At 37.9% G+C, this 26,263-nt stretch overlaps 1 protein-coding gene across 1 annotated transcript in view; it reads right to left on the bottom strand.

Moving 5' to 3' along the window:
- Positions 1–7,439: 7,439 nt before the first annotated feature.
- The window catches only part of slc4a10b (solute carrier family 4 member 10b), a 37,195-nt gene continuing 18,371 nt past the window's right edge, over positions 7,440–26,263 (bottom strand). The window contains exons 8-22 of the mRNA XM_060930108.1: positions 25,721–25,895; positions 25,282–25,415; positions 24,551–24,796; positions 21,170–21,275; positions 18,142–18,303; positions 16,727–16,840; positions 16,471–16,632; positions 14,840–15,091; positions 14,298–14,366; positions 14,034–14,207; positions 12,385–12,507; positions 12,077–12,141; positions 11,841–11,952; positions 11,514–11,529; positions 7,440–7,566 (exon numbers count right to left, since the gene is read on the bottom strand). Of these exons, the coding sequence (XP_060786091.1) occupies positions 11,856–11,952; positions 12,077–12,141; positions 12,385–12,507; positions 14,034–14,207; positions 14,298–14,366; positions 14,840–15,091; positions 16,471–16,632; positions 16,727–16,840; positions 18,142–18,303; positions 21,170–21,275; positions 24,551–24,796; positions 25,282–25,415; positions 25,721–25,895 (1,879 nt within the window). The 3' untranslated portion in view covers positions 7,440–7,566; positions 11,514–11,529; positions 11,841–11,855. The remainder of the gene's footprint in view (positions 7,567–11,513; positions 11,530–11,840; positions 11,953–12,076; positions 12,142–12,384; positions 12,508–14,033; positions 14,208–14,297; positions 14,367–14,839; positions 15,092–16,470; positions 16,633–16,726; positions 16,841–18,141; positions 18,304–21,169; positions 21,276–24,550; positions 24,797–25,281; positions 25,416–25,720; positions 25,896–26,263) is intronic.

The following is a 26,263-nucleotide window of genomic DNA, read 5'->3' as shown; positions in this document are numbered from 1 at the left end:
CTGTGCTGTCACTGCAAACAAAATGTGTTTGAAATAAATCTCTGCTGAAACTAAGAACTGTCGTGTCATTCTCTGTTGTGTTTGGTATGTTTTGAGAAAATGGTACATTTGTGAAATATTCATATACAATGGCATATTATATCCATCCCTTGATGGGCTTTGTTAATGTTGTTAACTTTTTATTCCACAGATAAACAATGACAGTCAGCACTGCATCATTTACAAATGAAGTGACATCTAAAATATCCGAGCACGCCTGATACTTAAATGATTCAAATTGTAGGACTTTTTACACACTAAATCGTTCTTTAAATAACTTTTACTGAAAGAGGAAACATTTGCACAGGTTGCAAAAGGCACCCATAATACGCTTCACATTTTTTTGGTCAGGTATTCCTGTAAATGTCTTCAGCTTCATTTCCATTAGACATATATGGGGCGCCGTTTGTAAAGCATGTCCGTGCTGAAAATTTCAGCAACATTTTGTCACATTTAGCTTAAAACAGTGTTTTAAAAACGGTGTGAATTTTTCAGACTCCCCTTTTTGCACATTTATAACAATATTTGTCATCTTAGAGATATTTTAAATAGTTATATATAAATGTTAAATGTTACAAATAAATGTTAAATGTTAAACCTAAATGTAAAAATATATGTTAAATTTAAATATAAATATAAAAATTAAATCTAAATGTTAAAAGTAAATGTTAAAAGTAAATGTTAAATCTAAATGTTTAATCTAAATGTTAAATCTAAATGTTAAATCTAAATCTAAACGGCGCCCCATAGACATACTCTTAAGAAAGTCTTACTATTCAGCCAAAAGTGGGAAATAAATACTCATTTTACATTTCTATTTACTACACAGTTTACATATTTATTCTGCCAGTAGTCAATCAGCCAGTACAATACTGTCAGCAGCATTTATTTTTAATGAATAGGCCTCAGAGTTGTCTACCCAGTGGGCATCATGTTTAAAGTGGTTCATTACACCATGTCTAACATGACGCCATCACAGAATTATGTTAGCATGGCAAAAAAATGTCAGTCAGTGAGAGATATGGAGTAGAGAGAGAGGGAGCCAGAGAGTGAGCGGCCTCAGGGACCGAGCCTCTCTCTGAGCTGTCAGCTGACACTTCACACCATCTGCTGAGAAAAAAGGGGGAAAACAAGGCTGCCCACTCACTTGTCTTTTTTTTTTTTTTGCTATATGTAATTTCCGAATCTCCTGAGAAGATATTCTCATCCATGCTAAGCGGAACAAATCTTTACAGATACAATATGCATATAACAAATAATGAAACGGCATACTTCCCCTCAAAATAACAATGATTTGTACACTAAAATGCAATGGTCTGTGATTTTTAAGCCATATAAATGTACAACCCCGATTCCAAAAAAGTTGGGACAAAGTACAAATTATAAATAAAAACGGAATGCAATAATTTACAAATCTCAAAAACTGATATTGTATTCACAATAGAACATAGACAACATATCAAATGTCAAAAGTGAGATTTTGAAATTTCATGCCAAATATTGGCTCATTTGAAATTTCATGACAGCAACACATCTTAAAAAAGTTGGGACAGGGGCAATAAGAGGCTGGAAAAGTTAAAGGTACAAAAAAGGAACAGCTGGAGGACCAAATTGCAACTCATTAGGTCAATTGGCAATAGGTCATTAACATGACTGGGTATAAAAAGAGCATCTTGGAGTGGCAGCGGCTCTCAGAAGTAAAGATGGGAAGAGGATCACCAATCCCCCAATTCTGCGCCGACAAATAGTGGAGCAATATCAGAAAGGAGTTTGACAGTGTAAAATTGCAAAGAGTTTGAACATATCATCATCTACAGTGCATAATATCATCAAAAGATTCAGAGAATCTGGAAGAATCTCTGTGTGTAAGGGTCAAGGCCAGAAAACCATACTGGGTGCCCGTAATCTTCGGGCTCTTAGACGGCACTGCATCACATACAGGCATGCTTCTGTATTGGAAATCACAAAATGGGCTCAGGAATATTTCCAGAGAACATTATCTGTGAACACAATTCACCGTGCTATCCGCCGTTGCCAGCTAAAACTCTATAGTTCAAAGAAGAAACCGTATCTAAACATGATCCAGAAGCGCAGACGTTTTCTCTGGGCCAAGGCTCATTTAAAATGGACTGTGGCAAAGTGGAAAACTGTTCTGTGGTCAGACAAATCAAAATTTGAAGCTCTTTATGGAAATCAGGGATGCCATGTCATTCAGACCAAAGAGGAGAAGGACGACAGTTGTTATCAGCGCTCAGTTCAAAAGCCTGCATCTCTGATGGTATGGGGTTGCATTAGTGCATGTGGCATGGGTAGCTTACACATTTGAAAAGACACCATCAATGCTGAAAGGTATATCCAGGTTCTAGAGCAACATATACTCCCATCCAGACGACGTCTCTTTGAGGGAAAACCTTGCATTTTCCAACATGACAATGCCAAACCACATACTGCATCAATTACAGCATCATGGCTGCGTAGAAGAAGGGTCCGGGTACTGAACTGGCCAGCCTGCAGTCCAGATCTTTCACCCATAGAAAACATTTGGCGCATCATAAAACGGAAGATACGACAAAAAAGACCTAAGACAGTTGAGCAACTGGAATCCTACATTAGACAAGAATGGGTTAACATTCCTATCCCTAAACTTGAGCAACTTGTTTCCTCAGTCCCCAGACGTTTACAGACTGTTGTAAAGAGAAAAGGGGATGTCTCACAGTGGTAAACATGGCCTTGTCCCAACTTTTTTGAGATGTGTTGTTGTCATGAAATTTAAAATCACCTAATTTTTCTCTTTAAATGATACATTTTCTCAGTTTAAACATTTGATATGTCATCTATGTTCTATTCTGAATAAAATATGGAATTTTGAAACTTCCACATCATTGCATTCCGTTTTTATTTACAATTTGTACTTTGTCCCAACTTTTTGGGAATCGGAGTTGTATTTTTAAGATTAAAATGGAGGATGTGGGTGGTGAACTGGCCATTTACATTCCTAATAGATGAGTCACACACAGGCTTTTCATGAAAGGAAGCATGGCCCCATACACACACACTGTCTAGACAACTTCATAAAACTTACACTGTCAAATGTATGACCATTGAAACAGCACAAGGTTTATCAGACTACTTTAAAATTTCCATTTTATGAAATATTTTAGGTTAGAGAAGCAGCTTTGGGACCAAAAGGTTGCCGGTTCGATTCTCTGGACCAGCAGGAATGGCTGAAATGCCCTTGAGCGAGGCACCTAACCCCCAACTGCTCCCCAGGCTGAGTGTCTGCTAAATGCCATTAATATAATGTAATGTAACTTTACAAATGCAACTACAGTAGTGTTCTCATGTGCTTTTTTACATTATATGGCCAAAAGTCTGTGGACACTTGACCTTCACACTCATATATGATCCTTCCCCAAACTGATGCCACAAAGTTGGAAGCACACAATTATGTAGAATGTCTTTGTATCCTGTAGCATTATAATTTCCCTTCACTGGAACTAAGAGGTCCCAAACTTGTTCTAGTATGACAGTACACCTATACACAAATCAAGGTCCATAAAGACATGGTTTGGAAAATTACAAGAGGCCTGAACAGAACCCTGACCTTAACCCTAATTAAATATTTTTGAATGAACTGGAGCACCGACTGTGTGCTGGGCCACCGCACCCAACATCAGTGTCTGACATCACTAATGCTCTTGTGACTGAATGAGTACATATCCCATCAGTCACGCTACAAATAATTCGAATGGAAAGCCTACCTAAAAATTGGAGGATATTATAACAGCAAAAAGGGAACTAAATCTGGAATGGGATGTTCAACGAGCACATATGATTACGATGGTTAGGTGTCCACATACTTTTGACCATATAGTGTATATACGGTATGGTATGTCTGCAATACCAGTCATTCAAAGGTTTTCTTTATTTTTATTCATTAAAAATCACTTCATGCCTTAAAGTAATTATGGATGTCATTTCTCTTTACTTAGCTGAGCGGTTCTTGACATAATATAGATTACTACAGTTGTGGAATAGGGCTATTTACTGTATTTTTATTATTTACTATTTATTGTTTGATCTCAAACACATTAAGAAGGCAAGAAATTGCGCTAATTAACTTTTGATGAGACACACCTGTTAATTGAAAAGCATTCCAGGTGACTACCTCATGAAGCTGGTTAAGATAATGATAATAGTGCAAAGCGTCATCAAGGTAAACGCTGGCTACTTTGAAGAATCTAAATATGAAACATACTGTTTTTAATCCTTTTTTGTTTACCATGTAATTCCATGGGGCGGCACGGTGGTGTAGTGGTTAGCGCTGTCGCCTCACAGCGAGAAGGTCCTGGGTTCGAGCCCCGGGGCCGGCGAGGGCCTTTCTGTGCGGAGTTTGCATGTTCTCCCTGTGTCCGCGTGGGTTTCCTCCGGGTGCTCCGGTTTCCCCCACAGTCCAAAGACATGCAGGTTAGGTTAACTGGTGACTCTAAATTGACTGTAGGTGTGAATGTGAGTGTGAGTGTTTGTCTGTGTCTATGTGTCAGCCCTGTGATGACCTGGCGACTTGTCCAGGGTGTACCCCGCCTTTCGCCCATAGTCAGCTGGGATAGGCTCCAGCTTGCCTGCGACCCTGTAGAAGGATAAAGCGGCTAGAGATAATGAGATGAGATGAGATGTAATTCCATATATGTTCCATATACGATTACATAGTTTTGATGTCTTCAGTATTGTTCTACAATGTAGAAAATAGTCAAAATACAGAAAACCTATGAATGAGACCTATGAAAGTGTCTAAACTTTTGACTGGTACTGCACGTGCTCTTATAAGTATCTACAGTACTGTGCAAAAGTCTTAGGCACATGTAAAGAAATGCTGTAGACCAAAAATGGCTTAAAAATAATGAAAAGAAATGTTTCAACACTTTAAAAATACTATAAACAGCAGTAAGCCATAATAAATTAAACAAAGTCAACATTTGGTGTGAGACAACCCTTTGCTGAAAAAAAACAGAGTAGTCGCAGGTACATTGAGTGCAGTTTTATAAGGAAATGAGCTGTAGGTTGGGGTGGTACGGTGGTGTAGTGGTTAGCACTGTCGCCTCACAGCAAGAAGGTCCTGGGTTCGAGCCCAGTGGCTGACGTGGGTGGAGTTTGCATGCTCTCCCCGTGTCCACGTTGGTTTTCTCCGGGTGCTCTGGTTTCCCCCACAGTCCAAAGACATGCAGGTTAGGTTAACTGGTGGCTCTAAATTGACCGTAGGTGTGAATGGTTGTTTGTGTCTACGGTATGTGTCAGCCCTGTGATGACCTGGCGACTTGTCCGTAGTGTACCCCGCCTCTCGCCCATAGTCAGATGGGATAGGCTCCAGCTTGCATGTGACCCTGTAGAACAGGATAAGTGGCTACAGATAATGGATGGATGGAGCTATAGATTTTACTGAGCATCTTACAGAACCAACCACAGTTCTTCTGGACACTTTGTCACACTTGCTTCTGAATTTTGCACCAAAACCCAGCAGCCTTCATTATGTTTTCTTTTTTAATCTGAAATGTGATCTCTTGTGTAATATACTGCTCAGATATAAACATTTTTCTTCTGTAACATTTAATTTTGTGCTGGAAAACAAACGTTTAGTACTCTAAAATGTTTTTGACTCAATAATGTAAAAGTCGTAAAATAGAAATCTATAACAAAGTTTGTCTGAAAAAAAAAATAGGGTGCCTAAGACTTTTGCACAGTCCTGCATATGAAACTGTCATAACTTATGATTAATTTTAAAGTAATCTAATCTGTATTCTTTAACATCTTACATATTCTCTGGCATACAGGAAGAACACTAGCCGTCGGGATCAAACCCTTGTGCTATGACATGGCAACGCTATCCACTGCACCAATGTACTGCCCATATCAGTAGCTTGTTTAGTTCTAAAACATGAACTATAGGCAGATGATAAATACACAGAGGACTTCAGCGGTTATACAGATTTATTTATTAGCCATACATACATTAACAGAAACAATAACAATAACATCTAAACAGCTTGTACACAGAATTTTAAAATGCTATTCTAACATTTTAACATCAAAATTTTATTTCAATAAATTAATGAAACATTAGATGGAAAAATACGTAACCACTGGTTTATATTACTTCTTGGGAAAAAAATAATGCTTATTGTAGCTGCTTATTCAATGTCCACTAACATCAAAGCAAGATAAAGCAGATCACCCAACTAAATAACTGATTATTTATTATTTATTCTGATTATTCTACTTTTAAGAAAAAATAATAGCCAATCCTAAAAGTGAAAGAATGTACAGGTGAACATATATTTACAAAGTGAATCCTTACTTATAAACCTTTTATTCTGCCCTTTGAGATTAATATTGCATTTATTCTCAAGTTATTTTATGCCCTTTATAGATTCTTTGAGAAAAACCTTAAGCTGGAGAATATGACCTGTAGAGAAATGCCCTTCAGAATATTTATAGCAAATTTCTGTCATTTCTGCTTCCCGCAACACAGAGATAAAGCTTCAGAATGTTCCTGTGTGTAGCATACTGGTACTGAGAAACTGCCATGTGGTATTATTTAATCAGAGATGTGCAATGACCCAGCTATCAGGAAAATCTATTTGGACTTTGGCATATTGACAGAATCAACACACAACCTTTCGATAAATCAACAGAAATCAGATACACATCTTAATAAGCAGTCATCTGAAAATATATCAAATACATAATTAAAATGATAAAATCTTTTTTTAATTGCAGTGTAATAACCTAAGCCTCTATTATGAGGTATTATTCTTATAACAAAATAATATACAGTACTAAAATTTGCTATTTATTATAACTCAAAAAGAAAGAAAAATATAATAATGACAATTTGATACATCCAGCATTATTAATAATAATAATAATAATAATAATAATAATAATAATAATAATAATAATAAAGAATGAATGTACAGTGTATATTACCAACTCTTAACATGGACGCTGATGGGTTAAATCTACTGTTAGTCTTTTAAATATTTATCTCGGTTTCTAATTTTTTTTAATTATATGTTTGATAAGAGGGAGAAGACTAACATTTACAAATACAAAACATAGAAAAGACATATAAATCTATTTCAAATTAAAAATAGTCTTTAGAATCATTTCTAGATTTCCCAACACACACACTGCATAACTTTCACAGAGTCACCATTCCTCACCTTCACCTGCTGGTATTATTTCATTTTACTAAACAGAAAATGGACATGTAAATAAAAAGACTGACCATGTTTTCATCCATGCATACAGTAGTTTTCAAATTAAAATCATTTTTAGAAAATCCATTGAAGCATTAAAGAGAAGGTAACAAAGACATATAGAAACAGAAACATGTGGCACATGATATCAGTGTGTTTTTGTTTGTGAGACCACAGTGAAGGAGAAGCAGGTCAGAGGCCTGTCATTATGATGAAGCTCCTTTTTCTTTCACGTCCTTGCCTTCCAGTGCCGCTGCAGGCCATGTGTAAACTGTCCGAAAAACATGATCTGATTCATCCAGACAAATTATCATTGAACAGTCAGAACAAACACTAATGGAACCTGTTACCAGTCCTTTTTTTTTTTTACTGTGATAAATGAGCTCTTTTTTTCCTCAGTTCTGATATACCCCTTTTCCACCAAATCAGTTCCAGGGCTGGTTCGGGGCCAGTGCTGGTGCTGGTTCACAACTCGTTCAACTTGCGAGCCAGCTGAGAACCAGTTTGCTTTTCCATAGCTCGCGGTGCTAAGCGAAGCCACGTCATTACGTCGCTGTATACGTCAGTTACGTCGTTGTATACGTCATTACGTCACTGTATACGTCAGTTACGTCGCTACGTTTGCATAAACCTTGGTGCAAATATTGAAGCAAAAACAACGCGGAAGAAGCAGCAGCAACAACAACAATAATAATAATAATGGATGACTTCGCGTTTGTACAGCTGCTGCTTCTCGCCGCTTAAAAATGGCGATCTTTCGCGGTCTTGTTATTGTTGTTGGTCTTAACAACTCCCCCCCCCTGCTGACATAAGCGGTTCTTTCCTCTGGCCCAGCAGAGAGTTGGTGCTAGCCTAGAACCGGTTTTTCTGGCCCCAGAGCCAGTTCTTTGTCAGTGGAAACAGAAAACCCGGTTCCAAACTAAGCACTGGCCCCGAACCAGCCCTGGAACTGCTTTGGTGGAAAAGGGGCAATAGACACCAAATTGGTGCAATATCCTGTAATAGCACTGTATTTGGTTGCATTGGACATACAGTAAAAGAAGTGTAGTTGTTTAGCATCAGATAATGGCAGCAAAGAGACTTCTTAGTGGCTGAGAGATTCTAAGATGACAGAACAAGCCCAAACAATGTCCCCTTTTAAAGTGTCTGTTGCATTATGTAGACCAGTCTTGTGAAAATACTGCAACATATCAGTCACCAAGGTTGCTAACATTACTTCCAATGTCCATTGACATTTAGAAAGGAAATATAAAGAAGAACTAACATTAGCTAGATTAGACTGGTAGCTAGATTAGCTATAGCTATTGATCTAGCTAGTTACCTCGCCCGGGACGGAGTCCACCAGGGGGCGAGGTATTGTTTTTGGTTGGGTTTCTTTGTTTTTTTGTAAACAATATTACAGAAAATTGTCTGGATCAGTTTTCATGAAACTTTCAAGATAGATGGGCATTGGTCTCAAATAGAACCTCCAGCATTTTGAGGGTCATCCGGTCAAGGTCACCAAAAAGGTCAAAATCGTTTTTGTTGTGGCTACTGCCTCATATAGAGGTGCTAACCACTATGTCATCGTGCTGTAAGAATGTAAGAGTGTAACAATTGCGCACTGTGCATGCACATACATGTGTTCTGATTAAAATGGCCGGTGAGCGTATACAATTTAGTTCACCATTCAAAATAAATGGATTAGACTAAAGAAATCGCTTTCAGATATGTTTATGCTTATTACAGAGGGAAAGTGTGTTCCACTGAGCTCTAGCGCCGGGCCATTTCCGGGAAATAAGAGTTTCATTCATGGCGACAGCATGTGTATGTCAGCCTCGGTTCGAAGGTTTCAGTTTTGAAAACTGTAAGAGGTAAGAGTAGAATAATATAAAGCACAGACACTTGGTATATTTTACTTCTGTGATTTTTAAATTGTTCATTTTTGGATTACACTTCATTTTTGTGCCTACTGCCTCATAGAGTAAATATATATGCTGTACTTACTGTATGGACATGGTATCAGAAAACAATTTTATTTATAAGCAGTAGCTACATGTACCCACAGGGTATCTATTTTTTTCACGATATCTTCCTTCATATTCATCATAAGTGCTACTGGGCGAGGTTTGTTTTGCCTGGCAACACTTGTTGTTAATGTTAACCATCTAGGTTCATGACTAATTTGTGAGCTACAGATACTAGGTAGCTATTATTAACGTAAGTAATAATGTTGTTATCAAGAGAAGTAATAACTTTTTCTTCCAGTCCCTGATATTTATTTTATCTTTACAGACCTGTAAGACAATGGATTCAATTTGAGTCCTGCTGGCTAGCTAGCTAGCTACTGGTATATTATGTAAGCTTGTAGCTATGTTGTAGCTGCAATAATATCTTCCTACTCATACAGAAAAACAAAGAATGAAAAAATAAGTTTTAAAATGTTTACTGTAGGATGGCTTGAAATGGAAATCCAGTGAGGTTATACAAGCATGTATCTTTCTCAGTTTTTCATTAGCTAAGTTTGTAGACTATTACAAGCAATATCACAAGAAAGGCAAGAAATAGCGTTTTACAGGTCCTGGTCTTGACTCACACTTGCTTGGTCAAGACCTGGTGGATTTCCTTTAATGATTCCATAGCTTGACCATTTATTTAGTTATATATTTATTTGTTTGCTTAATTCATTTTTTTGTAAATGTTTTTAGATTTCAGATATTTTTTAAAGGATATAGCATGCTGAAAAACCCATACCCTGCTGAATAAAGTTATAATAATAATAATAATAATAATAATAACTCCAGCCTGCCTTGTCAAACATGGGCTAAGTGAGTCAAGCTGGTAGACCATCTTTGCCAGCTTGTAAGTTATTTTCCATATTTCTTATTACCTGACTAATGTGCTCATCATATATATGAGATTTTCTTAATAGTCTTACTACAGTTGTAACATTGTCAGTGGTAATTCAGAAACTGTTTCCATCTATCAAAGCACTTTCCAGCTGGCAAAGATGATCTACCAGCTTGACCAGCTCAGTCTGTGTTTTGGCAACTGGTAGCTGGTCAGAGCAAGCTGGGGTTTTCAGTGGGATACTGTAGATGTGCTGGAGGCTTGTACTGCAGGCACAATAGCCTTTTGTTTTACAAGTAATAAAACTGATGTTCAGTTTTCTGTGTAGTTAAGGGCCAAAATGTCTCCAGTGAAACTATAGAAAGTTACATGCAATTACATGGCAGACTGAATCTGATATATTTAACAATTATTCCATGAAATCGAGTCGTACAATGGGTTGATAGCTGATGAGGCACGGAGCGCCGAGTCTGCTATAAGCCATGTACGACAAGGTTGAGTGGAATAATTGTTTTATTATATCCACATTCACTGGATTTTGAGAAACAGACCATTTGTATTTCTATTTTTTTTTTTGCAAATACGATAAATAATAACTCTGTACAAAACATCTGACAAAATCATTTCCACGAAGGCGGACTTCTTAAAAACCTATCGATGGCTGCATGAATTGACTTTAGTGTTGCTGTTTTTTTGTTTTTGTAGAAAGTGCCATCTTGTTGTCATGCCAAGATATACGGTAGAATAGCTTTAGGCATTTATTTAATTCTTCCTTGGACATTTAAGTTATGTAATTTTCAAATTTCTTTGAGCTTTTGAACCAGTCTAAAAAAAAATTTAAACAAATTTTCATGCTTAAAGATGAAGAATGTAAACAAACTGGCGAAATGACAGGAGCAATTTGTGAAAAATGCTATAATAATAATTCTTGAAAAATAAAAAATACTTTCTGTATTTTGTTGGGGGTTTGTTTTTGCATTTTGGGGGGTTTTGTTTTTGAGTAGTTTTTATTTCGTCCTCGGTTGATTCAGCAACATGCTGCGCCATTTTGTTTTTCTCTACTCATGGTATATGAGCTGATATCCTAGTAGTAGAGTAGCCAATCAGAGCACGTGATTGCTCATATTCAGTGAATGTGTGTATATATAAAATACAGAACCCCTTCCTGCATGTCTGTCTGGTGTAATACAAGCTTTCGAATGAGGTTAATTAGGCCAAATAAAATTTTTACAATGCTTAAGGAAAATTTTGCTCCAAACTGATGAAAAGGCAGGTCACAGGATACTAAAGGACAATATCCTATTTCCTTCCAAGTAAAAACAGACAGGGTCTCATTATGAAGAATGAGATAACACAAATTATCAGGTTATAAATATGAGGTCAACTTACCTTAAGTGCTCAGCATCTAGAAGAGTAAGAAAAACAGCTTAAGATATACAGTACATTTACATCGCAAACATCTAATTAATGAATATTTTTCGAGAATTACAATTTTCTCCAGTAGAAGCACAAAACTAATTTGATATTTAATGTCCAGGAATGAGAGAAAATTCAAATATGAGGAATAAAAAGAATTAAAAGTGTGGTTTGTTTTCTAGTCAATCAAACTTATGTGTAATGTAGACTTACAAACTGGTGGCACTGAAAGGCACAATATGATAAACTAGCTGGATGCTTAAATGTGTACTTTATGTACAAATGAAAAATAATCCAAACCTTTTTGTGGTTGGTTCACTTTTTGGAGCCATCAGAGCTGACAGTCTTCCAAGTGTTTCCAAATGAGGCTTTAGACATCTCATCCGTGATGTTTACAGATGAAGGATCATCCCTTTAAAAAAATCTCAATCAGTCATTTCACAAACAGCGCCAAAATCTGATGTCTGTAGTAGAAAAATATTGTGCTATGCACTGCAGCTATTTTTGTTCGATTAGTCAGTGAAATTGGCACACACTTGTAATGTCCTTCCAACGGCACTTGTACTACTCCCTCTTCTTCTGCCAGAATACTTTGCTCCTCCTGGCAGAAAGGAATGGAGAGAGAGAGAGAGAGACAGAGAGAGAGAGAGAGAGAGAGAGAGAGAGAAATTATTACTGCAGTAATGCCAGCAGGAACTTCATCCACCTTTTGATCCCCCATCCTTCAGTTTCCTGTTTTAATGCTGCACACTTAAACCACTTCACATGATAACTATGCAAGAAACTTAACCAGTGTAATAGTGATGTCAAATGCATTTGTAGTGTTTCTATGACATAAGCTCACCTCTTTTTCTGCATCCTCCATTTTCTTTTTCTTACTTTCTGGCATAAGGTCATCCAGCCAGCTCAACTCTCTCTTAGTGAAGATAAAATCCAGCAGCTTCCGAATAAATACCAGAGCAAGAACCTGCCAACAGCCCAAACATCATCCAAACACACTCCATAGCTAGAACTTACTCCTGGCAAAAACTGTAGAAATCCTTAGAGCTGGCACCTGCCAAATGTCTATAAATGTTTAGAACTAGAACTTTCTGCATTTTTTGTTCAACACACAAGAATTGCTCGAAGCTGCTGTAAAGAATTTTATGTTAAAAATGTGTCTGTATAGAAATAATAAGCAATCAAATACTGGAATAAAGTGGGAAGAAATATAGCATCTAAGTGTTACGTCAAAGTCTTAACTATCTGCTATAGTGCAATTGTTGGGTTGCAGATGATGTAACATCCGGTTTCTTCCATCACGGATTCATGCACTTGGAGGGCAAACAACTGATTACACAACAAGACACTCAGAGAGGTGACACTGCAATTTGCAAATAAAATGCCACTTTGCTGCTGTGTATTTGGCTGCTCGAACTGCTCAAACAGAGAACTAGGGAAAAGTTTCTTCGGGGTACCTAAAGAAGTGAGTCATAAAGGCGCTAAAGTGAGAGAACTTACGAAATCCCGCCAAGAGAAATGGCTCTTGAACCTTTCTCTTTCTTCGAGTGGAGCTCAATCGGACCATGCTCATGTTTGCAGTGATCACTTCGTTAAAGGTCTGTATGAACTTCAAGCCCTTTTTAGGGGTTTCTTTAAACTTATGTGGATCAGATTTTCCTTGTGTGCTTTGATTTTCTTGAACACTTTTGGCATAAACTTTGACAAGGACTCGACAATGTTTTGTTGAGTTGCTAGGTTTTGTTGAGTTGCTAGGTTGTGATCTCTTCCCTTGAAATATTATGAAACTTCGCCTAGGACATATTAGATACAAGACACATAGACACATTTCATAGTTATGTGTTATATTTTCAGAAACTTCAGTTTTTGGAACTTTTCTACTAGTTTTAGGCATGTTTTCACCATCGATGCATGTGTTCACTTCTAACATGGCCGCTGTTGTTGTTGTACTCTGAAGGCAAACAAACATTGTTTGCATGCGACTTCAAGAACAAGCACGATAAGTTGCGCCGAACAAGGCTTTAAAACAGCGCTTACCCTGGCAAATATCAATCGTAGATTTCCTTCTAACGCTTTTATACCCAGCTCATGGACCCAGCCACTGGTGAAAAAGTTGTGAGTCTCTATGCACTTGTGGTTCTTGAACTGCTTGCGTGTGTAGAACAACGTCTGTGCAACCAAATAGTTGAATGTCTACTTCTGTTACAGCTGGTAAATTTTTAAAATCATAGGAAAATCTTTCTTCTTGAGTGTATGGGGATATATATTTTCACATTTTGATATTTTTGCCGATATCTAGCTTTAATATTGGGTTCTAAGGTCTTGTAGTAATCTGACAGCTTGCATACGCGTCTTGCCTCCACGGCCGCCATATCGGAATGTTTGCCCTCCAGCTGACAAGCGGAATTGAGGCTGTATGCCAAAAAGTCATGTGATTGCAACCCAGCAATTCAGTTAGTTTGGTTAGTTGATCGAACAAAACACAAAACATACCATCATAGGAAAGACGATGGCGGCGCGGGATGTTTTAATGACCCAGAGGAGCACCAAGCAGCTGAGCTGGATCAAGGTGAACAGGTGAACCTTTCGCAGAGGAACGTGCCTTAGGTAGATGAAGTCAGGCTGGTGCTTCGCTGGCATCCCAAACAGCTTCAACCTATCAAAGAACTGAGCAGCAGGATCACACAGACAGTGATTATGAAATGTATCAACTGAATTTGTGTATGATGAAGTGCATTTGAATGCTTATATTTATACCTGTATTCCTCGTAGTGATGATGCTCCCATGTAAAGGAACACTCCATAGAGCACAGGCATGGGAATAAACTGCAAAACAGATGCTAAATAAGCAAGTGGTTGTTCTAATGCTGAGACTGTAATTGAAATTCTCACTATATTAATTAAAATACTACCAACTTGCTGCTATTTTTTTATCATACCTAATGAAGGTAACTATGAGGGTAAAAGATGTTATTTGCTTGAGGGAAGGTATGGAAAAGTTAAAACCTTCTTCTGGCACAATTAGTCAACACCTTTTTTAAGAAGCTGGTGGCCTTCTGTGTGTGTGGGGGGGGGTTTCAATAATTTGAGGATTTAGATAAACATATTTGAGCCTTGAGAAACATTATTCTGAACGTACATTAAGTTCAGCTTTATTTATTTATGGATTGGAAATCTCACATTATCCTGAAGCTACTTAAATCTTTTCTAGAAATCCATCACTGAGTGGGTCTTTCACTGCATCCATAACCAAAAAATGCTCAGATATGAAGCTGTGAATGTGCAGTGCAGGAGCAGACCTTAAGAATGGAGGTCATGAAGACAGAGCATCCCATCAAGATAAAAATCATCAGGCCAGTAAACCGCTGTTCTCTGATGCCAAGAAACTTGGGCTGCTCTCCTGGGGCTGAGCTCTCAGACTCCAGCTTTAGACTGTTTACGTGTGTGATAGAAAGCACTGTAGCGGCCACAAACCAGGGCAGCCCCATCAGCGAACACACACCCAGCATCACACCCACCACAAGTAGGTCCAGGTGGTAACCACAGCTTTTCTGCAGCCAGCACAAAACAACACATCAATTAGAGCGACCAGAGAAGACGAACACTCGAGCACAACAATAATAACATCAACTATTATTATTATTATTATTATTATTAGTAGTAGTAGTAGTATACAACAACAACAATAATATTGTGTTCATTTGTTTTGTTTGACATTTCTGAGGCTGTGTAATTTCATATCTTTTATTTAATAGTGTTCCTATCTTCATTTTTATTCTACAGTAGTAAAAAATAGTGCAAATGAAGATCCTTCTATGAGCATGTATCCAAACTTTTGTCAGGTAGTCTATGTGGTAGTGGTGTAATAATAATAATAATAATAATAATAATAATAATAATAATAATAGGTGGCAAGGTGGTGTAGTGGTTAGCACTGTTGTCTCACAGCAAGAAGGTTCTGGGTTCAAGCCCAGTGGCCAGCAGGGGCCTTTCTGTGTGGAGTTTGCATGTTCTCCCCGTGTCTGTGTGGGTTTCCTCCGGGTGCTCCGGTTTCCCCCACAGTCCAAAGACATGCAGGTTAGGTTAACTGGTGACTCTAAATTGACCCTAGACGTGAGTGTGAATGGTTGTTTGTCTCTGTGTGTCAACCCTGCGATGATCTGGCGACTTGTCCAGGGTGTACCCTGCCTCTCACCCATAGTCAGCTGGGATAGGCTCCAGCTTGCCTTGACCCTGCACAGGATAAGTGACTACAGATAATGGATGGATGGATGGATGGATAATAATAATAATAATAATAATAATAATAATAATAATAATAATAATAATGAGTATCATTATTATTATTATCATGATCTTTTGTATTTACAGGCAATAAACAAACATTTTTGAAATTCTAACTCCTTAGGAACTACATGTTTCCACCCCATATTTCAGGTTTCTGGGATCATCAGTATATTAATCATTGTTGATATGAGTGCACTGGAACATATCTATCAATTAACTTTTTATACAGATCTCAATTGCTGTTTTGGAAAAAAAAAAAACAGAAACATCCCGTATCTCCAAAAACAGCATTTTGGATTAATCATCACAGAACTCCAAGGTGCATAGAGATGATTTCTAACTCCCAGATTTGTAGCATGCCCATAGGGAACAGAGCGGAGTGACAGTTTTCAGTTTAAGTAAAACAAAATCAAAACTGTTAAAAATGGATTCACAAGGTTTTCTGGCGACGGTATTGATATTGCAAAAGCCATATGGGATTAAACTGCTCAGTTGGTAACACTACTGACTAGGAACCAATAATTTGCTAGTTCAAAAAGTGCTATAAGTTATTCTTGATATATACAGTATACATGGATGCAATGCGAAAATGTAATGTTACAGTAAAAAAAAAAAAAAGAAAATATACTCTTGCCATCAGTACCTTAAGTTTGTGTTCCTTTCTGTTAATGATGACCGCAGTGATCTGTTGGTCCATGAAGATGAGGATGGTACAGAGAAGAGCAGGGATCACTGTTATGATACAAGTCCACCAAGGGTTTGGACCCACAGGGTTAATAAACCAACCTCGGTCATCTCGTGTTGGCTATATGAGCATAAACACAGTCACTAAGATGCATTTATATACTGTGGGGTGTCAGACGAACATGGTTAGATATAATTTCATGAAATGGTCTCACCTTAAATTTGTTGGGTACCTGCAGTTTGGGTGATGGGACACCTAAAGCATAGTCCACCAGAACCATGGTCAGAATGGTAATAAACACAGCAAAATCACTGATGAGTGATCTGACCTGAGGCAGACATAAAATATAATATTATGAAAATAAGGACTTTCACATTTTCTCTCATGGCTTTCGGGTGCATTACTGATGGAGCAAATAATGTAGCAAGTACCGTAATTCAGTAAGTAGCGCTAAACATTTCTGTCAAGGTTATATTATGAAACACATAAAACTAACCTGATAATGTGGATAGTTGGACAGCCTACATCTTTTTATTCTTGTTGGTGTTATACAACATATTAGATATGTATTTATTATTATATTTTTATTCTGGAAAGTATTTTAGACTTTGGTGAGTTTCTTTGTTTATTAATTTGGCCTGTGACCACCCCTGAGGTTATCCAAATAAATGTTTTGTTGGCTGGAATTTTTGACTTGTATCCTGGTGTATGTAAAGGGGTTGTTTTAGAAGACACCTGCGTGTTTGTGTCTAAAGCATATGGTCAGATTATCATTTATAATATGTTATATATAATATATAAATATAAGAACATATAATATATGGATGTAATCAAGCCTACATTTGGGGTCTCCTTTATTTTTATTGATGTTCCACTAGAGAGCACCAGTGCACAAAAAAAAGCCTTTCACTATGCAGCATCACTCTCCGCTTTTGCTCTCTCTCTCTCTCTCTCTCTCCTAACACACATCATTAAAAGGGAATGACATTTAAAATGCAAATATTTACAGAAGTAATTCATAGTATGACCAACGTGTGTACACATGGTATAGGAAATTAGCATTTAACACTAACTCTGAGACAATGTAAATAAGTGCTAGCTAAAATAAACAATGTGCCAGGCAATTCATGAATTGTTATCAAGGGTACACAAAACAATGCCTTTTCCAAATAGAGAGGTTACCTATAATAACAGAAATTAAGCAATATTTTTGCCAGTCTCTTCACATTTTTTCTGTCCAGCCCTGCCTACGCAAGCAAGCACACACACACACACACACACACACACACACACACACGTTTGTCTCACTATCCTTGTGAGGACCTTTCATTGACATACCGTAATTATTATTGCAGTTAATTAATGCTCTGCCTGCACCTCAACCTAACCTTAACCTCAGTAATGAAAAGGAAACTTTTTGGATCTTTTATTATTTTCTTTTGTTCATCATCAACAACAACAACAACAACAACAACAACAAGATTTTCCTTGTGGGGACCATCCAAATGTTCCTGAAATGGTCAGATTTTACTATCCTTGTGGGGACATTTGGTCCTCAGTAGTATATAAACACACACACACACACACACACACACACACAATACTGAGAGTGTGTGGTTATTAAAGTACCTTGGTGGGAAAGTATCGGCTTGTCTTGAATTCTTTAAGGAAAGCAGACATGGCCACAGTGGAGAAGAAGAGCACAACAGACCAGAAGAGGACATCAGGGATGTAGGGACCATGAGGGCCACAGGCTGAGCCCACAAACACCCCATGCTTTTCTATGCAGTCCTGAGACAGACAGGCAATATAATGTAAAAGAAAACTTTCAAACTATATGCATGGTATATATTTAAAGAATAACATGCAAACAACTGAGTAAGTTTGAACAAATTCACAATTAGTGTTGTGCAACTTCCATTTCACTCTTGAACAGATGTTTTCATGGTTATGAGTTGTTACAGTCTCATTTGCTACATTAACACAAAGGTTATTTCACAATATGCAGATTGAATCTGACTGTACATTTTCCATTAACTTAATTTAGAAAACCTAATGAGGCTTCATAATTTCGCAAATTATGCGACGAATCAATTATAGTGAGGTTGATGCACATTTCATTAAATCATTCCAAATAAAGACTTGTTGGTAATATATTTAAAAGGCCAGAAATAAAATTACTCATTTGCCAGAAGAACAGTAATATACAAAACAGTTGTAATAATGGGTTGCTTTTATTATTGTTATTAAGATAAACATTTGTGCATTTAGGCTTATAAAACACTATAATCTGCTCTGACTCATTTAAACTTATATCCATCTTAGATATAGCAAAGTGTCTGGTTGCTATTAGCAATGTCCAGTCTAAAGCAGAGGTAAACATTTTGCTTTTAGTGGTTCGGCATGGCTAATCCAGTTTAATCCAAGCCACATGTCCTTAATCTCTGTTGTTGCTCTGTCTGCATCTGAGACGACCTGCCATTCACATAAGAGACAGGTTGTATGACTGTTTTAACATGTGGATTGGTCCAAAAGTCTGAGGCCACAATGAAAAAATAAATAAATAAATAAATAAATAAATAAATAAATAAATGAAATGTGCTGTGCAACATCTTGACTATTCAATATTCAAGATGGTGCACAATTTCTAGAACACTATTAAAATGTAAGCAAGTTTGTGATATTGACCATGTTAACATCGTTGTACAAACGGTCAGATTTTCCTGAGTCTTATCCCTTCTGTTGAAGCATGTGTTCAGATGACACTCTGATGGATTTGATCTAATATGGACCAACAGGTTTTATACAAACTTGTGGAGTCTGTGTCAGCTTAAGTGCACACTGTCATTAAAGCAAAAAGGAAGACATACCAAATACTAAGAAATTCTGAAATTCATGTAAAGATTTCACTGCAAGCTGGCCTAGTGGTTAGCATGTCCGCCTCTCGACCAGGAGATCACAAGTTCTACTCACGGTCGGGTCATGCCAAAGACCATCATAACAAGAGTGCTCTGAGAGCATAATATCCCCCACTGGCAACTATGCCATAACTCTGGGAAAATGCAACTGAATTGAACAAAATTGCAATATACGTATTACCAACATATAACAAAGAATCCTGTCCTGTTTCGTGAAATTCCTCCAAAAATTGTGAGAGGAGTTGATTTCAAAAGGTGAGTACTCTTCCTGGGACAAACGGACCGACAGACATTGCCACAACATAATCCTCCTTCAGGCCTTTCAGCCAACGGGGGATAAAAATTGTGAGGGAAGTTGATTTCACAAAGCAAGCACACCTTGATGAAATTGCCAAAGTACAAGTTTGTTAATAATCAAGGGCATAACTCTGGTAAAATATGCCCAAATTAAACGAAATTTCAATATGCGTATAATGGTCATATAACAAAGCTTTTTGCCAAGTTTGGTGAAATTCCTCCACAAATTGTGAGAGGAGTTGATTTCAGAAGAACATACACCCTCATGAAATTGTCAAAGTACAAGTTATTTAATCAAGGGTCAAACCTCTGGTAAAATTTTCACAAACAAAATTAAATCACAATATGCGTATTACCGTCATATAACAAGGCCTTTTGCCAAGTTTGGTGAAATTCCTCCACAAATTGTGAGAGGAGTTGATTTGAGAAGGAAAACACACTCTCATGAAAGTATAATTTTGTTAATCAAGGGCTGTAACTCTGGTAAAATGTGACCAAATTTAACAAAATTGCAATATGTGTATTACCAACATATAACAAAGAATCCTGCCGAGTTTCGTGAAATTCCTCCAAAAATTGTAAGAGGAGTTGATTTCAGAAGGTGAGCACCCTTCCCGGGATGGACGGATGGACAGATAGATGGAAATCGCCATGACATAATCCCCCTTAGGGCCTTTTGGCCAGCGGGGGATAAAAATGGTACCTACTGCCATCTGGCAAGGCATGCTGCAATACAGATGTGAGTAGACAGTCAAACTCTTATGGTTACCAGAAGACCAGCCCCCCACTGTAACCCTAGCTATGTTAGAGGCTATAGAAACGGAGATTGGCACCACCCAATGCACCTCAAAAGACTGGTTAGTACTGGGACAGGAGACTACCTGGGAAGACCAGGTCCTGGTGTGGGAGGAATTTTGACTTTTTTTGATGTAGAGATTTCTAAGATTCTCCTTTTTGCTTTTCACTCAAGGTGTTGCTGATAATATAATTTGTAATGAAAACCTTTGTGTTAAACCAAAACATTTTCATTAGTGCTCTCACACTTTTGGACCACACTGTATACTTGACTCATTTTTTGACCTTGTCATGTACTCAGACTTAGAAGTCTGAGTACGTGACAAGGTCAAAACAAATACAGTACATCCAGTGGCACATCACTCTTTTAGCATGAATCCATGTTTGAGGAGGGTCTCTCGAGCATTAGCCACTTCAAACAAACGACTGTACTTCAGCATTCACATCGATCAAGTCTGTTCCTGAGTCAAGATCCTGAAGTACGACTAAAGTTTCTTAACACGGATTTTGAAACTTTTAAAGTACGAGTATTCTGAGATAAGATAACCTTTTCAGGAAGACAGTCAAAGATTAAAGGTTTATGAAATTGCATGAAAGTAATGAGCATGATAAAACAGTAAGTTGAGGTTTAATCTGCTCATATTAACCTGCACTTCCAGAGCCTCCCAGTAGATCTCTGATGCTGTGATGTTGTTCTGCTCCCAATATTGCAGGGTGGCATTGCTGGGGTTCACTGGCTCTATACAAGCACAGCTGCAGATGTAAAAAATAACACACACTTCAAAGATGAGTAGCATGTTACTTTGTGCAGATTCCTGTTCATACTGATAGAGAAGTATCTAAAGCTTTCAGTCTAAAAAAAATCCTCTAGATTTTGTCATTGCTTTAAGTTCCTAGTAAGCTACACTAAAAATTGCTTTGATATTATTGCAAAATGCAGTAGGTATAAAATTAAAGAAAACTAAAATACTGATGTAAAATTCACTACTGTACTCTTATGTTATAATACTAAGAATTGTTATAAGCAACACCAACTTTGTTGGAGGATGTTATGTTTTCACCTCGATTTGTTGGTTTGTTGGTTAGATTTTGAAGCAAATCAAGATATGTATGTGCATTCAGGATGTTTTTTTTTTTTGCCTGTTCCCAACGTAACTCAAAGAGTAGTGAACAGATTTTGATGAAATTCTGAGGAAAGGTGGGCCACGGGCCACGAAACAATTGATTATATTTTGAAGCAAATGTGTGCCCTTCTAGTTATAAATAATTGTAATTTAATGTAATAAGTTTACAGCAATAACTTGCAATTACGTTTATAATAGTGCTGTCAAAAATGTCGCGTTATTAATGCATTAACTTGACTCAATTTTAACGGCGATAATTTTTTTATCGCGAGATTAACGCTCTGTGACATGATGTAGGTTTTTCATAAGCTTTTGAAACTGCCAAGAACTTGGAACAGAACAGAGACTTTGCTTAGAAAAACGATAGCAGCTAGACTGTAATGCCACGCCCCGTACAGCCAGAGTCCTCTGCCCTCCCCCCAAAGAACCAGCGCGGGCAGCTCGCGCTGCCGCGCCTCGGGACGAAGAGCCACGGTGCTCAGCTTAGGTTTCGTTTTCCCATCGGCGGCTCCAGCCCGACTTTGCAGTGGCTGTGACAAGACGTGTTATACGGAGCCGTAGTAACTCGTCCCCTCACTTTTAATTACCTGAGCGCACGCCTTAACGCAAAGCGTGCGCACGGGTTATAACTCGTGCGTGCGCATTAATATCTCGTGCACACATCTTATAAGTCGTTCCCACGCTTTATTTTTTTATTCACCATGTCCCCTCTACAGTTCCGTAGTGTTATGCTCTGCAATTTAAAAAAAAACATTGGTACAAACCAAGCCCATTCACTTTTTTATGCTGATAAGAGAATTACAATGGTTTTTCATGTGACAAAAATGTGCGATTAAATTGCGATTAATCGCGAGTTAACTATGACAGTCGCGACATTAATCGCGATTAAATATTTTAATCGCTTGACAGCACTAGTTTATAATATCATAGCATCAACTGCGGCTGCTAGTAAATCATCTTAAAATAAGTCTTTTGACTACGTAAAAGCATAAAAAGCATACTGAATAATCTAATTATGAAATCATATTTTTAACTTGAAGGGCACTCAGTAGAGTGAATACCTCCGCTAAGCCACATACGTATATGGACTTGCATCTGAATCTAATCAGTTGTTTTTTGGCCCATGGTCCACCTTTCCTCAAAATTTCATAGAATGCTGTAATTGACCAATCAGAATCAGTATTCGAAAAGCCATGTAATAACTTTAGATATCAACCGAATAACTGGATATATAACTATATACAGTGTCTTGCAAAAGTATTCATCCCCCTTTGTGTTTGTCCTGTTTTGTCGCATTACAAGCTGGAAGTAAATGGATTTTTGGAGGGTTAGCACCATTTGATTTACACAACATGCCTACAACTTTAAAGCTGAAAATTGTTGTTTTATTGTGACACAAACAATGATTAAGATGAAAAAAGTGAAATCTGGAGTGTGCATAGGTATTCACCCCCACAAAGTCAATACTTTGTAGAGCCACCTATTGCTGCAATTACAGCTGCAAGTCTCTTGGGGTATGTCTCTATTAGCTTAGCACATCTAGCCACTGGGAATTTTGCCCATTCCTCAAGGCAAAACTGCTCCAACTCCTTCAAGTTAGATGGGTTGTGTTGGTGTACAGCAATCTTCAACTGTGCCACAGATTCTCAATTGGATTGAGGTCTGGGCTTTGATTAGGCCATTCCAAGACATTTAAATGTTTCCCTTTAAACCACTCCAGTGTAGCTTTAACAGTATGTTTAGGGTCATTGTCCTGCTGGAATGTGAACCTTCATCCCAGTCTCAAACCTCTGGCTGACTCAAAAAGATTTTCCTCCAGAATTGCCCTGCATTTAGCACCATCTATCTTTCCTTCAGTCCTGACCAGCTTTCCTGTCCCTGCAGATGAAAAATATCCCCACAGCATGATGCTGCCACCACCATGCTTCACTGTAAGAATAGTGTTCTCAGGGTGTTGGGTTTGTGCCACATGTGGCATTTCCCATGATGGCCAAAAAGATCAATTTTAGTCTCATTTGACCAACGAATCTTCTTCCATGTGTTTGGGGAGTCTGCCACATGCTGTTGGGCAAACTCCAAACGTGTTTTCTGAAGCAATGACTTTTTTCTGGTCATTCTTCCATAAAGCCCCGCTCTGTAGAGTGTACAGCTTAAAGTGGTCCTACGGACAGATACTCCCATCTCTACTGTGGATCTTTGCAGCTCCTTCAGTGTTATCTTTGGTGTCTTTGTTGCATCTCTGATTAATGACCTCCTTGCCCGGTCTGTGAGTTTTGGTGGACGGCCTTCTCTTGTCAGGTTTGTAGTGGTGCCATATTCTTTCCATTTTGCCATAATGGATTTAATGGTGCTCCCTGGGATATTCAAAGTTTGGGATAATTTTTATAACCCAACCCTGAAATATACTTCTCCACAACTTTGTCTCTGACCTGTTTGGAGTGCTCCTTGGTTTTCATGTTTCTTGCTTAGTAGTGTTGCAGAGTCAGGATCCTTCCAGAACAGGTTGATTTATACAGACATCATGTGACAGATCATGTGACACTTTGATTGCACACAGGTGGATCTTAATCAACTAATTATGTGACTTATGAAGTGAATTGGTTGGACCAGCTCTTATTTCGGGGTTTCATATGAAAGGGGGTGAATACTAGTACCTATGCACACTCCAGATTTCTGTTTTTTTTTCATCTTAATTATTGTTTGTGTCACAATAAAACAACCATTTGCACCTTTAAAGTGGTAGGCATGTTGTGTAAATCAAATGGTGCCAACCCTCCAAAAATCCATTTTACTTCCAGCTTGTAATGCAACAAAACAGGACAAACACCAAGGGGGATGAATACTTTTGCAAGACACTGTAGCACAAACTTTTGGCCGTGTGTGTGTGTGTGTGTGTGTTCTCACGAATAGGTGGTGAGTTTTTCAAGGTTATTGTTCATGTTGAAAGGGTAGGTTTCGCCGAGGTGTATCAGCTTCTCCAGAGCCTCATAGATGAAAATGATGCAGATGAGAGAAGCGAAGGCTTCTTCTGTAAAACGAGTGATGTAGCAAACGAGTGAGCTGGCATCAGTAGCCACCAGCAGCATACAGAGAAAAGCAGTCCAAAGACCAATGCATGTCCTCAGAGACAGATAGGACAATCCATACTCCCTGAAACAAAGCAAGAGAACAATGTATTGTGTTGTGAGCATAATATAACTAATCTCACAAAAAATTATGAGTTGGCATGTAAGGTTTCGCTCTCAAAAAGACCTTTGTACTGGTGTGTCATTCAGCATCACTCCAGACAAACCTGGATGACATTAGACCTCACTGTGATCAATTATCCTCATTATTTTAATGAAAATATCCCATAAACCACTGATATGAGCATTTATGCATCAACATACAGAGATTATTTTTGTCTCTAAACAAGCTGAAAGCAGTACATACTGTTTTTCTAGCATTGGAGACAGCAGTCAGGTTGATCCTTTATGAATATGCATAAATCCAAAGGCATTTCATTTACATTAAGTATTAGCGTATACAAATCTCTAGCAATGGCAATCCATTTACAGTGTGCAATTCTGATAGTGAGGGAATATGCCATTTTTGTAAACAATATTTAATTCTATGAATGATGAAAGCAGCCTCACTTGCAGAATTTGAATAAAATCTTCTCAAAAACCAGCACAGGACCAGTGCTCCCAAGGATGGTGAGTGGCTGGCCCGCAAACAGGGAGTAAGCAATTCCCGTCATCGATGCACCAAACAGAGACTCGATAGCACTCTAAGCACATACATAAAAGTTGATATTAAAATAACTTGGAAGTTTGTAGACTTGGGTGCTTTAGTATGATGAGTGCATGTGTGAATGTGTTTAAATTAAGCAATAGTTTTGATTTGAGGGGTTTTTATCCAGACCCATATACAGCCTTTTGAGTGTACACTATTTAACATGATGTGAAAAATTAGTAAGATTTTTACGGGATGATTTGAGACATTTTAGTGTGCTCTGGTGCCTGTGAGAGTCTAAATGAAAGTACTATCAGATAGAGTAGGTTCAAAAGCAATATTAGTTGTATGTTTTCTTACAATGCGTCCTTCTGTGGCCTCCCCCAGCAATCCTCCGAAAGTGATGACAGGAGACATGCAGGCACAGTAGAGGAAAAGGAAAGAAGCCACACATTGCAGGCTGATGGCATCCGTGTAGTCAGATAGATAATGTGGTGCCTTGCGCTTTAGATCCAAAACAAGGCCACCAAATAGCCTAGAACATACAAGGACACATCTATGTGAGAGCCTCTGACATTAAAGAAAGTGATTTAAAAGGTGGATAACCCAAGATTTTGCTTTAAATGTGACTTTACTGCATTTCAGAGAAATATCACAGGCAAATTCATGTCTGCTGCTGGCTGTGTTAATAAAATACAGTGCCATAAATATTGCATTTTGTATTTTGTCTCCGACAATCTAATAAAGCAGTGACAATGAAGAGACAGGAGACCCATTTTACTGCACAATGTACACCCCAATTCTAATTGACAATGATCAGGACCATAAGTAAATGGTCAGCAGGGTTATCAGCTTGCTATCTAAAGTGATTTGAGATGTAGGGATTTGTCTATTGTGCTTCAC

Source organism: Neoarius graeffei, chromosome 9 (assembly GCF_027579695.1).
Source record: "Neoarius graeffei isolate fNeoGra1 chromosome 9, fNeoGra1.pri, whole genome shotgun sequence".
Taxonomy (NCBI): domain Eukaryota; kingdom Metazoa; phylum Chordata; class Actinopteri; order Siluriformes; family Ariidae; genus Neoarius; species Neoarius graeffei.
This window is presented reverse-complemented; position numbering and strand designations above follow the sequence as displayed.